Consider the following 14,837-nt stretch of genomic DNA (forward strand, 5'->3'; position numbering starts at 1 on the left):
CCTGAAGATGCTAACATTTGTTACCTTTTGAAAGAGGGTGATGAAGACCAGCGACAAATGATCTGCAAACATCGTTTAACTCGGACCAGCAAATTCAACTTCAACCCATTTGGGCTCCGATTTGGAAAGCGCGACAAATTTAACCCATCCAAGGCCAACCTCATAAGATCCAGGACAAGCAAACTGTTGCCTATTCTACTCTACCTCCGAGAACTAGAAGTTCCTGCCTAAATGGACAAGCAGTTTCTCTTCCAAAGAAGGAACAAATGGATATGGTCAATTTCTTACTGTTATAGCAGCATCGTTATAACAAGTCACTCATAAGGTAAAGAGTTTGTGTGTCTACTTATAAAAGGTGGGTTTGGGAAATGCATAAGTCTGCTGAATAAAAGTTTTGTTCTTGTCTTGTGTAATGTAATTCTTACACCTTGTAATGATGATAAGGAAAAATAATTGCCTTGAATCGGCTAGATGCATTTCAGCACCACTACACAGTGGACAGCGCAGCAATTTGTTGGTTGGGAAGGAAAGCAATGTAAAAGCCAATATGGTTCTGTGATTGAACATGCAAAAGTGTTGCCTAATTGACAGAATGTTTCTTTACTGAACATATTGTCAATATTAATTTGATGGTTTATGTGAATAAAAGCATGACAAGGGATCTTTAAATGTCAGATAATTTAGTTGCGATATCTAACCAGAGGGAGGCGTTCTGTAGCCCAGTTTACTGAGGGACATTTCAGTCATTGGACACAATTCTTCATAAAGGTTCAAATATTTATTAAAGTTACTCATTGTTTGTTGTCATTCATTACACAATCAACATGGCAGTTACAGTATGATATAATAACTCAAGTAGGATGTTTTGATTGATTCCACCTCTGCCCTCTTTCTCCCTTTGCCATTGATTGCCAGAAAGAAACATACTGAACATCTCGCCTCACCTAGCACAATAACCAACACCACTGCTCCCTGACAGGATGTGACTGAGTAATAGGGTCTTTGTTTCTGCAATCCCTAAAGGGAGTGAACAGAACAGTGCAAATGAAAGAGGATAAAGCCAACACTTTTCTTTTGATCATAGTACAATAGCTTCAACACATGAATCCAATGAGGGTACGTACAGTCATACTGGTTCACACAGTACCTAGCATGGAAACACCACACCAACCTCATCCTACAAAGGGAAAGGTCGGGGGTGAAAGGAAGAGTTTATACCAGCAGATTAAGATGAAAGGGGGATGGATACAGTAGATCAGAAGGGGGCTGGAACTAGGTCTGGGAGTCACTGCATCGGAGACGGAGGGAGGGTAGAGGTGTGAAGTCCGTCCGCCTGTGGGTTGTTGGTTTGGTGTGTGTTGTGTCTAGATGTCCTTGAGGTCCTTCTGGATGCCCCAGAGTGTGTCTGCACTTTTCTTCAGCTGGCCCACCTCCGCGTCGGTCAGGGTCATGTTGATCACGCTGCCCACTCCGTTGCTGTTCAGCACGCATGGCAGGGACAGGAACACCTCCTCACCAATACCATACATGTCCTGGGGAAACAAAAACACAGCCGTCAGTCATTATCGCATAGAAATGTGTGCGTTTGATTCGCTCTGTGTGGGTTTACATGCGCATAATGTGTGTGTAACTGTGTGTGTGTCTGCACACATGTGTCTGTGGGTGTAATCCCCTCACCTTGACCATGGTGGAGACAGGGTGGATCCTGCTCATGTTCTTGATGATGCTCTCAGTGAGGTCAGCCACACTCAGGCCGATGGCCCAGTTGGTATACCCCTTCAGCTTGATCACCTCATAGGCACTGGAGGAGCACCCAAAACAAAACAATCACCGTCAGTCAACATCTACGTCCGACTTGAACAGGTCTCTCTCAATGAGAGGAAGCTGCATGAACATTAACTCAAATAAAAGGTTAATTCAAAATCCAAAATGGAAGGGAGTGCGAGCTTTGATATTTATTCTAGTATACAATGTCAGTAGAACTAGATATATTAATGATACCAAAAATTAGACCAGCCTGATATCATCCTTATTTTAGCCCTTACACCTTGACAACTCCAGTAGATATGAATGAATCAGACGGTGGTGCGCAATATGGTGTAAACTCCAGCTTTACTACCAGGGTGAGGTTGAGTCAGAGGCGCATATTTAGACTGTGGACGGAGCTAGGGATAGGTTTAGGGTATTTACCTGTCGACCACTTCCTTGTGGGTGGCCTTCCAGTCCTCCTTGTCTCCGTCAAGGCCAAACTCTGGGTTCAGCTTCTGCAGGTTGACTCCAGCCACATTGACACCGCTCCACACAGGGACTAACACACAGATATTTATTTATTCATTCATTTACCTAGAAAATATATTTGAATTTCCCATTTAAACACAAGCAGACTCAACTCATTCATAACTAATTATTTCTGCCAGATAACTGGATGTGCAGAGTGACGTAAAAATGCCAAAACAAGTACTTTTGTTTTAAAAAGCCGTTAAAAGCTGCCAACAACCTTGTGGCTTACTGGGTGTGACAAGACGTTCACACATGCACTCAGATTCCCACTAAAGTACGCACTCAACTGACATCACCATTCTTATCACCATCATCCCCACTGCTGGTGTCTCTGTGCTCTACCAGGACCAATCACCACTCATCACCACTACTCACCGCTGGTATCGCCGTGTTCTCCCAGCACCCATCCATTGAAGCTGGTGGCATGGATGCCCAGGCGCTCAGCCATCAGGAAACGGAAGCGGGCGGAGTCCAAGTTGGTGCCGCTGCCGATGACACGGTGTTTAGGCAGGCCGCTCAACTTCCATGTCACATAGGTCAGCACGTCCACTAGGGGTAGGGAGAGATGGGGATAGAGTTAGGGATAGGGGTCACAAACACACACGGATGAATACACACTTATCCTTGACAACGTTAACAAATGACTGCCCATCCCTGCCACCCACTCATCACAGTGCCCTCTCTCTCTCTCTTTCATCTTGTAATGTGGAGTGGTGTGATACTGTAGTAGTTGATAAGGGTGGAATGTTGGGACTGAGTTGGAAAACACAATCTAGGGGATAATGATGGAAACAACTTAGCTTGTGTCCAAGATTTAAATTGTCTGTGTGTGTGTGTGTTTGTGTACCTGGGTTGGACACCACGATAAGGGTGCAGTTGGGGGAGTGTTTGACGATCTGGGGGATGATGTGTTTGAAGATGTTGACGTTCCTCTGGACCAGGTTGAGCCTGCTCTCTCCCTCCTGCTGACGCACGCCAGCGGTCACAACCACGATGCGGGAGTTAGCCGTCACGGCATAGTCTGGACAGAGATGGGGAAAGAGGAATTGAATTAAGAATACATTTTGAAATTTCACATTTAGCAGGAAAAAAATGTCAAAATGGCAATCAATGAATGGCAATCAACCTTAAACTGGCAAGGACTTGTTTAAAAAAAGGCTGCATTACACTTTCAATGGCAAAATACATACATATTCTGCCATTTTGACTCTGAGCCACTCCAGTGGCATACACAAAAAGGGGATTCTCTTACCTTTGTCGGCGACTATCTTAGATGTCTTGAGGAAGAGGCTGCCGTGCTGCAGGTCCATCATCTCTCCCTTCAGCTTATCCTCCATCACATCAACCAGAGCTAGCTCATCAGCCAAGTCCTACAGGAAGGAGGAGGGGGAGGGAGAAGGTAGGGGTGGAGAGGAGGAGAAGGGCCAGAAGGAGAGGAAGGATAGTTTGGTCATGAATACCTGGTATTTACTTAGAAATGACATGGTAAAATCCACAATTACAACTAGTCTACATAATAACTGAGTAGTAACTATTTGTTGGTATCACAATAGTAGTAGTAGTAATTCAGAGGTAAACTCATAGTAAACTCGTACTAATGTACTTGTAAAGTACTTATAACGCAATAGTAAGAGTAGTAATGCAGTTGTAAAGTAGCAGTGATAGTCAGACTTACCCTGAGGAGGACACTGACGGCACAGGCCATGCCCACCATGCCCACCCCCACCACGGTCACCTTGTTCCTAGGGGGCTCAGCGGGGCCGCTGGCCATGGGGGTGATCAACTTCTGCATCACAGACGACATGATCCACGACGCTGGAGGGAGGGAGGGAAGGAAGGAGATAGCGTTTAACCTTTAGTCTAGTTATCAATCAAGGTTCGTCAACTGAAAACTGCTGTGAAAAGCAAGCAAATTGACATTCACCATTGAGCACACTCTTTAGTCCAGGCATAGGCTTAATCTGTGTCTGGGAATCCAACCCAAGGAATCTATTTCTTAAGCCAATCAAACAAACACTACTGTATTTAATTGATTTACTCCAGACTGACTCAAAACCAATATCCTAGTCAGACTTGAGTTCAAATAAATGTAAGTATTTTTAAAGAATGTGGCCAAATCAGCTACTTTTGAAATATCTTAAAGTATTTTTAAATAACTTCCTATAAAAACAGCCTAAACTACTAATTTCCAAATACATTATTTAAAATACCCCAAGGACCAAACAGACCTGGGTTCAAATGCATGGAGTATTTAAATATTTGAAAATGTATTCCAATATTCAACTACTTGTAGCCTATTTTCAAAGAAAACATATCCAAATACACATTTTGTAGTAATTGAAATAGCCTACACTAAATAGTATTTGAACCTAGGTCTGATCCTAGTGTCTGAGGCCAAGGGTCAGGAAAAACCCTATCCAGGTCTTGTTCTGACACACATTTCCTAACCTTTTGGAAACCATTTTGCATAGTATATAGTGGGTTACATGTCACTTTTCTAAAATGTCCTGCTATTTTCTTGAGCTACTCTAGTGCAGTTAGTGTATATAGCTTGATATACTGTAGCCCAATTTAAGACTAGCAAACTGGCATTCCTTCAAACCATTATTGGTCAACGTGCAGTGCCTTCAGAAAGTATTCAGACCCCTTGACTTTTTCCACATTTTGTTACAGCCTTATTCTAAAATGGATTACCTTTAAAACAAAACTCAATCTACACACAATACCCCATAATGACAAAGCAAAAACTGGTTTAGAAATTTGTGCAAATCTTTTAAAAAAATAAGAAACAGAAATAACTTTACATAAGTATTCAGACCGTTTGCTATGACACTCAAAATTGAGCTCAGGTGCATCCTGTTTCCATTGATCACCCTTGAGATGTTTCTACAACTTGATTGGAGTCCACCTGTGGTAAATTCAATTGATTGGACATGATTTGGAAAGGCACACACACCTGTCTATATAAGGTCTCACGGTTGACGGTGCATGTCAGAGCAAAAACCAAGCCATGAGGTTGAATAAATTGTCCGTAGAGCTCTGAGACAGGATTGTGTCGAGGCACAGATCTGGGGAAGGGTACCAAAACATTTCTGTGGTATTGAAGGTCCCGAAGAACACAGTGGCCTCATTCATTCTTAAAATGGAAGGAGTTTGGAACCACCCACTCTTCCTAGAGCTGGCCGCCATGCCAAAGTGAGCAATCGGGGGAGAAGAGCCTTGGTCAGGGAGTTCGCCAAAAGGCACCTAAAGGACTCAGACCATGAGAAACAAGATTCTCTGGACTGATGAAACAAGATTGAACTCTTTGGCCTGAATGCCAAGCGTCACGTCTGGAAGAAACCTGGCACCATCCCTACGGTGAAGCATGGTGGTTGCAGCATCATGCTGTGGGGATGATTTTCAGCAGCAGGGACTGGGAGACTAGTCAGGATCGAGGGAAAGATGAACGGAGCAAAGTAAAGAGATCCTTGATGAAAACCTGCTCCAGAGAGCTCAGGACCTTAGACTGGGGCGAAGGTTCACCTTCCAACAGGACAACAACCCTAAGCACACAGCCAAGACAACACAGGAGTGGCTTTGGGACAAGTCTCTGAATGTCCTTGAGTGGCCCAGCCAGAGCCCGGACTTGAACCCGATCTAACATCTCTGGAGAGACCTGAAAATAGCTGTGCAGCAACGCTCCCCATCCAACCTGACAGAGCTTGAGAGGATCTTCAGAGAAGAATGGGAGAAACTCCCCAAATACAGGTGTGCCAAGCTTGTAGCATCATACCCAAGAAGACTCAAGGCTGTAATCACTGCCAAAGGTATTTCAACAAAGTACTGAGTAAAGGGTCTGAATACTTATGTAAATGTCATATCAGTTAATTTTTTTATAAAATTAGCAACATTTCTAAAAACCTGTTTTTGCTTTGTCATTATGGGGTACTGTGTGTAGATTGAGTGAAAAAAAAACATTTAATCCATTTTAGAACAAGGCTGTCACGTAACAAAATGTGGAAAAAGTCAAGGGGTCTGAATACTTTCCGTAATGCTTACAAATTGGATCATAACTCTAAAAGTAGCAGAGATCCCACTCTGGAACTTTATATAGCGTGGGAAAAGCCAATCCGGACACACTGTGGACACATTTAAATGTAGGCGTAGACGCATAATGCGTTCGGAATTCCATAATCAGTACTCTATGATCAGAATACTAAAGCTGCATGAACTGTCAAGTCTAGACACGGCGAGAGGGAAACAGAGGTTTGCCCCTGAGGACTGCTTGCCTGGCACAATGTGTTCCCCCCGTCAGTCAATCACAGAACAATCCTATAGAAATTGGCTAACAAAATACTAGACAAATGGGTGGATAATGGCCCTATGGCTGGGGTCAGAGAGGATGCCTATTCACTGTGGACTGAAGGGGCAATCCCAAGACACATCATTGTTATGTATACTGAACAAAAATATAAACGCAACATGCAAAAAATTAACGATTTTACTGAGATACAGTTCATATGAGGAAATCAGTCAATTGAAATAAATTCATAGGCACTAATCTATGGATTTCACATTACTGGGAAAAACAGATATGCATCGGTTGGTCACAGATACATTAAATAAATATAAATACATTTAAAAAAGGACCTCACAATGGGCCTCAGGAGCTTGTCACAGTATTTCTGTGAATTCAAATTGCCATCGATAAAACGCAATTGTGTTGGTTGTCCGTAGCTTATGCCTGCCCATACCATAACCCCACCATGATTGCACTCTGTTCACAACAGCAAACCGCTCGTCGCCATACTGCAGCTGTGAGGCTGGTTGGATGTACTGCCAAATTCTCTCAAACGACGTTGGAGGCGGCTTATGGTAGAGAAATTAACATTCAATTCTCTGGCAACAGCTCTGGCAGACATTCCTGCAGTCAGCATGCCAATTGCACGCTCCCTCAAAACATCTGTCACATTGTGTTGTGTGACAAAACTGCACATTTTAGAGTGGACATTTGTCCCCAGCACAAGATTCTCCTGTGTAATGATCATGCTGTTTAATCAGCTTCTTGATATGCCACATTTGTCAGGTGGATGGATTATCTTGGCAAAGGAGAAATGCTCACTAACAGGGATGTAAACATTTGTGCACAACATTTTAGAGAAATAAGCTTTTGTGCCTATGGAACATTTCTGGGATCTTTTATTTCAGCTCATGAAAGACGGGACCAACACTTCACGTTGCGTTTATATTTTTGTTCAGCGTAGCTATAACATAGCATTTCAAATGTGATGTTCTAGTAGCTTATATTAGACCTCTATAGGGCGATTCTACACCAGGAAGGCCCGAAGAAAAATTGGTATCAGATTGTTCTGGCAATTCTCACATAGAAAATTCATTGGGAGGAAGGATGTTTGATATGCTTTCAACATTTATCACAAGCCATTTTTTTGAAAATCATAATGAGAGTTGCCATTTTAGGCCCATACATGCCTCTTGTAAGACCCTATGATCCATGAACCGCACATACAGACATTATACTCCATAGTGTGCTCTTAAATATGGATTTTTCTAGATTCAGACATTAAAAAAAAAAAAACGTTTTGATTTTGCTTAGAAATTTTTTGGAACAATGAGCATTTCCATCAAAAAGGACCCATGAGCACCAACATGTGAAGTTCATAGGAGCATATCAAATTGGGTGTCAAATGAAAGATAGGAGTCTATATTTTGGGGAAATGAAAACAGATACATTTTCAACCATTTTCCATCTTAAAAATTAGGCATAAGTAAAGGCTTTGATTTCTGGATAAACAAATGGAAAGGGGTGATAAAACACATCTACCAGAAGAAGTCTGAAGGTATCAGAAATACAGCAACACACAATAATGTACAGTGCTGTGATAAAGTATTTGCCCCCTTTCTAATTTCCACTACTTTTGCATATTTTTGATACTGAATGTTATCAGATCTTCAACCAAAACCTAATATTAGATAAAGGGAACCCGAATTAACAAATAACAATGACATACTTATTTCATAAGCAACACCCAATGCCCCTGTGTGAAAAAGTAATTTCCCCCTTACACTCAATAACTGGTTGTGCCAACTTTAGCTGCAATGACTCCACCCAAACGCTGTAGTTGTTGATCAGTCTCTCACGTCGCTGTGGAGGAATTTTGTCCCACTCTTACATGCAGAACTGCTTTAACTCAGCCACATTTGGGGGGTTTCAAGCATGAACTGCTAGTTTCAAGTCCTGCCACAACATCTCAATTAGGATTAGGTCTGGACTTTGACTAGGCTATTCCAAAACTTCAATTTTGTTGCTTTTTAGCCATTTTCATGTAGACTTGATTGTGTGTTTTGGATCATTGTCTTGCTGCATGACCCAGCTGCGCTTCAGCTCACAGATGGATGGCCTGACATTCTCTTGTAGAATTCTCTGATACGGAGTAGAATTCATGGGACCCAGCAAGACAATGGGACCCATGTTGTCCAAAAAGTTATACTTTCGACTCATCTGTTCATAGAACATTCTTCCAAGAGTCTTGATGATCATCCAGGTGCTTTTTGGCAAACTTGAGTCAACCTTTTGGAAGAGATGGGTCCCATCATGACTGGCGAAAACCAAAACCAAACACTGCATTCCACAGTAAGAACCTTATACCAACGGTCAAGCATGGTGGTGGTAGTGTGATGGTTTGGGGATTCACACACACACACACACACACACATATATATATGAAATCATGCAGACAATTACATTGCTAGAAGCCACAATCTGCAAGCTGATCTTCCCCTAAAAAATAAGTCTATAAACATGCCATTTTACAACAAAAAGAGAGATTTGGTTTAAATAAAGTAAACTTCCCCTTTAACCAATCCCAGCCCTCCTTCAGGATTGCACATTCAGCAAACCGCCAACAGAGGGAGTTCCCTTTAAATCAATTTTCCCATTCCCTGTGTTGGTGGTGCTCATGACATTTATCATAATTTAAAAGGTTACAGGGCATGCACTCTGGAAATGTGATGTACTTGTAGAGTATATTGTTTAAAACAATATGTGTTAATATGAACAAAATCAAAAAGGGTACTTGAGATACACAATTTATTCAACATTAAAAATATTAATGTGAAAAATGTATTTCAGAATCTAGACATCCATATTTAGAACACACTAAGGACTCTTTATAATGGGTCCAGTGTGCCTCAGTTGGTAGAGCATGGCGCGCGCTTGGAACGCCAGGGTTGTGGGTTTGATTCCCACGGGGGACCTCTAGCTACGAAAAATGTATGCAGTCACTACTTACTGCAAGTCGCTCTGGATAAGAGAGTTTTCTAAATGACTAAAATGGATAACACCAAGATGTTGTCTGTATCGTGTACGGTTCATAGAAGGCATGTAGTCTAAAAAGGGCTTAAAATTGCCACTTTCATCATGATCTTCTCAAAAATGGTTTAGGATACAAATGTGAAAAGGATATCAAACATACTTCGTCCCAATTAAGTGTCTGTGTGATGATTGCCAGAACAATCTGAGATACCAAAAATATATTCGGGCCTTGCTGGCCTGGAGTCACCCTATAGAGGCCTATTAATACTAATAGGCTTGATCATATAAAAAAATATTGAAGCCTCAAGATGTCGGCCATGCGATAACTGACTTCACAATAGGTAAATTATAATTCCGTATAAAAACGTAGCTATGTCCTTACAGGCCAATGTTTAATACACTTTAGTAATCATATTGACGCAATTGTCCTTCCATCGTCCTTGACCGCCGGATGCTTGTTTGTACTAGTCGGCTGCAAGATGGCAGAAAATCTATAACCTCCACCTCGTTTGTCACATTCCATTAACACTCTGCACAGTTCAAGCTAATATTAAAGTAGTCAATCATTAACCACGTATACAAATGACACATTCCGTAACACGAGAACTTTGTCATGTTCAAAACCAAGTCGCTCACGAAGCTCAACGAGGAAAAGATGTCCGTTTCCTGTAAAGTGAGCGACATCCACCCCTTTCACTTTTGCGAGAACCGATCGACTAGGTTGTTCTAGGGAGCTAGGCTACCTCGCAAAAACACAGCATGCCATTAGGCTTTGTGTAGCATAGGACTAGACAGCCTACAAACGCGGCAATAGACATTTCTGTATAAAAAAAATGTATGCACTCACTAACTGTAAGTCGCTCTGGATAAGAGCGTCTGCTAAATTAAATGTATTATTTATTTATTCAGCCGTAAAGTCGATCTAAAAAGGTTTTGCAATAGCCCACATCGACTATTCCAAATGTCAATAAATCCCAAACCATGTATGCACATCAATAACATTATTTAGGCTGTTGCAACCAGGTTGCAAGCTACAGAATGTATCCAAAAAGTGTGTAGGCCTACGTGCATTTCATAGCATACAGCAAAGTGATGAGTAAGTGCGTCACATGACAGAAGAGAAAATGTATGAAAATTCAAAGCAAACACCGGCCGTAGCTAGATACATACCTTTAGCAGATTTTAAAGAGCGGTTATATCCTTTTTGTTCCAAAGAGGAAGGCGAGTGAAGCAGCGTCGGAAGGCAGGTAGTAAGAGGGCGTGATGACTTCACTTGTGGAGTGCGGGGTTTAAAGTTTTTTTATCAAGAGAAGGAGGAGGATGCATCATAGGGCTTGACCACTGGCTGAGTTTGACACGGGGAGAATCTCAATTGCATACTCCTCGCATCCTCTCGTTTCCTCCTTCTCAAAACCCATTGGAGGAGAAGGTCAGAGGGGAGGAACCTCTGGCTTTCTCATCCAATGGGTTTTGAGAAAGCGAGGACTATGAGAGAGGACGCGAGAAGTATGCAATTGAGATTGTGAAATAGACGGTTGGACCAGGTTTTGTCTCGATGAGATAAAGCGTTTGTCAGATTTGACTTGTTTAAAACTAGGAAAGGGTTAGGATTAGCTAAAACAATTTTAATTTTTTTTTCTCTTTGACGTTAATTTGACAAAAACCGTATCCCTTCCAGTCGTGACCGTTGGACCACGTTCAACATTTGCACACACACATAAAAGGAAATTAAGGGCTGCTCTTCTGTTATAGCGACGACTACATATAAATACATTAATTCAATTTATCTCCCAAGGACTTAATCTCTGGTTGTTACAAAACGTCATGTGCATGTACTGTATCATCAAGTCTATGCTTTATTATTGTACTGTGTAGGTATATGATAGGCCTATTAAATCAAATCAAAATCAAACGTTATTTGTCACATGCGCCGAATACAACAGGTGTAGACCTTACAGCGAAATGCTTCCTTACAAGCCCTTAACCAACAATGCAGTTTTAAGAAAGAATACCACAAAAAAAACAATATAAAATAATACGAAATAAAAGTAACAAATAATTAAAGCGCAGCAGTAAAAATAACAATAGCGAGGCTATATACAGGGGGTACCGGTACCGAGTCAATGTGTGGGGGCACCGGTTAGTTGAGGTAATTGAGGTAATATGTACATGTAGGTAGAGTTATTAAAGTGACTATGCATAGATAATAAACAGAGAGTAGCAGCAATGCAAATAGTCTGGGTAGCCATTTGATTAGATGTTCAGGAGTCTTATAGCTTGGGGGTAGAAGCTGTTTAGAAGCCTCTTAGACCTAGACCGCTTGTCATGGGGTAGCAGAGAGAACAGTCTATGACTAGGGTGGCTGGAGTCTTTGACCATTTTTAGGGCCTTCCTCTGACACCGCCTGGTATAGAGGTCCTGGATGGCAGGAAGCTTGGCCCCAGTGATGTACTGGGCCGTACGCACTACCCTCTGTAGTGCCTTGCGGTCGGAGGCCAAGCAGTTGCCATACCAGGCAGTGATGCAACCAGTCAGGATGCTCTCGATGGTGCAGCTGTAGAACGTTTGAGGATCTGAGGACCCATGCCAAATCTTTTCAATCTCCTTAGGGGGAATAGGTTTTGTCGTTGCCTCTTCACGACTGTCTTGGTGTACTTGGACCGTTTGTTGGTGATGTGGACACCAACAACTAGGTGTGTCCAAGGGACTTTAATATGAAAAGGAAAACTGTAGGCATATCCAAGGTGTTCAGCACCTACAGAGAGGGAGGGAGGGAAAGAGAGAGAAAGAGAGATGTCATGTTCAAGTTTGCAAGTTTAAAAGCCTATGCTGATTGACAACACGTGATTCTAATATAGGTAGACCTTATTGATAGTAGACTCATAAGCTGCAATGGTCTTAGCTACAGATTGTAACACCAGATAATGTGATTTAACACAAAACAAATGTGGCATCCATTATACTGTGAGTTACAGGTTTGATATTGATTGGTGTAGCACAGAACATTTTCGACCAACCATAGCTTAGCGATACTGTCTTCATCCTCAATTCGTGGAAACAGGAATCTCATCAATGTCTGTGTCCAGTTGCAGGGGGTGCGTTTGATTTTAGAAAATAAAAATAAAAAAATTTGCAAAGCTGTCATCAAGGCAAAGGGTGGCTATTTGAAGAATCTCAAATATAAAATATATTTTGATTTGTTTAACACTTTTTTGGTTACTACATGATTCCATATGTGTTATTTCATAGTTTTGATGTCTTCACTATTATTCTACAATGTAGAAAATAGTCCAAATAAAGAAAAACCGTTGAATGAGTAGGTGTCCAAACTTTTGACTGGTAGTATACATACAGTGCATTCGGAAAGTATTCATACCCCTTGACGTTTTCCACATTTTGTTACTTTACAGCCTTATTCAAAAATTGATAAAATTGTTTTATTTCCTCATCAATCTACACACAATACTCCATAATGACAAAGCAAAAACAGGTTTTAAATTTTTTTTTGCGAATGTATAAAAAAATAAAAAACTGAAATATCACATTTACATAAGTATTCAGACCCTTTACTCAGTACTTTGTTGAAGCACTTTTGGCAGCGACTACAGCCTTGAGTCTTCTTGGGTATGACAATACAAGCTTGGCACACCTATATTTGGGGAGTTTCTCACATTCTTCTGTGCAGATCCTCTCAAGCTCTGTCAGGTTGGATGGGGAGCGTCGCTGCACAGCTATTTTGGATGGAGGCCACTGTGTTCTTGGGGACCTTCAATGCTGCAGAAATGTTTTGGTACCCTTCCCCAAATCTGTGCCTCAACACAATCCTGTCTCGGAGCTCTATGGACAATTCCTTCGACCTCATGGCTTGGTTTTTGCACTGACATGCACTGTCAACTGTGGGTTATTATATAGACAGGTGTGTGCCTATCCAAATCATGTCCAATCAATTGAATTTACCACAGGTGGACTTTAAACAAGTTGTAGAAACATCTCAAGGAAGATAAATGGAAACAGGATGCACCTGAGCTCAATTTCGAGTCTCATAGCAAAGGGCCTGAATACTTATGTAAATAAGCTATTTATGTTTTCATTTGTTTATACATTTGCAAAAATTTCTAAAAACCTGTTTTCACATTGTCATTATGGGGTGTTGTGTGAGGAAAAAAATCAATTTCATCCATTTTAGAATAAGGCTAATCTCAAAAGGATTATCAAAGGTTACAAACTTCGGTAAGATAAAACAACAAAAAGTTATGTTTTTCTGACTATCAAATACTTCCTCTCCACTTCGTGATTTGTCAAAACAACTTGAGTAGCTTTGTTAGGACAACTACAAAAATCAGTTGATTTGACTAAAAGTATAAAGTTCACTCAACAAGTTATTAAATCCAAATTGTCCATTCCAGTTAATTTACTAGGTTGAAGTAACTTTAGATTGAGTTAACTCAACACGAAATCCAGATTGTACTTAAAATTTTTAAGGCAGCCAGGTTACAAACTTTTTAAATTTGACTTAACTTTTTTTTATTTTTCAGTGACATACAGTCAACTGTTGTCATTCCCTCGCAGTGTGATGGGTAAAGGGCATAGTAAGATTATATAATATTACAAGGGTCTCCTATTGTAACTATTGCAACAGGTCCAACGGTCACTTGGTCAACTGGTGAGAGAGGGGTGATGATGTCATGAACTCAGACAGTGCAAAGACAATAGACACTGGTTGTCTCCTATATAGACCACGCCTTGCCGCTAGGATGTTTACTTTGGCTCAGTGCTACATTGTTTGTCCTCCCCTTTGTCATGTTTTAGTGTTCCCAGGTTTTGGGGGATTATGTAGGTGGAGGAAAACATGTCTTTAAATCATGTCATGCATTTTAATGATGACATTTATTAACATAGGCCTATGGTAAATCTACTACATTTCTACTGTACTCTGTACTAGCCTAATGTTTTGGCGTTCCATTTCACTGTGCTCCATTCCACTTTGCTATAATCTATTCCACTGTCCTCCAATAGATTCATTTAACTGATGAGGTAAACTCATGTATCACATACTGTATTAGATGGCTATTCTCCCTCCCTCCTCTCCTGATGTTGCTGCAATACTATGAATCTCACACATGAAGCCGCAGCACCCAATGGGGTTTAAGTCACTCCTACTTTCTCAGCCAATGAGGTGAGAGGACACTGATCCTGTTAAAGACATCCAGTCAGCTGCAGCAAGGGCATTGTTTGGTGAACA

The 14,837-nt window shown here is 41.2% G+C and overlaps 1 protein-coding gene across 1 annotated transcript; it reads right to left on the bottom strand.

Annotated features, from left to right (window-relative positions):
• Positions 1–763: 763 nt before the first annotated feature.
• On the bottom strand, positions 764–10,965 carry LOC311129896 (L-lactate dehydrogenase B chain). The gene is made up of 8 exons (XM_084162425.1): positions 10,766–10,965; positions 3,956–4,095; positions 3,533–3,650; positions 3,128–3,301; positions 2,656–2,829; positions 2,191–2,308; positions 1,678–1,801; positions 764–1,532 (listed from the first exon to the last, which is right to left on the bottom strand). Exons 2-8 carry the CDS (start codon positions 4,082–4,084, stop codon positions 1,365–1,367), a joined length of 1,005 nt encoding a protein of 334 aa, XP_084018551.1. The 5' UTR covers positions 4,085–4,095; positions 10,766–10,965; the 3' UTR covers positions 764–1,364.
• Positions 10,966–14,837: the final 3,872 nt, after the last annotated feature.

Source organism: Coregonus lavaretus (genome assembly GCF_964263955.1).
Source record: "Coregonus lavaretus genome assembly, chromosome: 5".
Taxonomy (NCBI): domain Eukaryota; kingdom Metazoa; phylum Chordata; class Actinopteri; order Salmoniformes; family Salmonidae; genus Coregonus; species Coregonus lavaretus.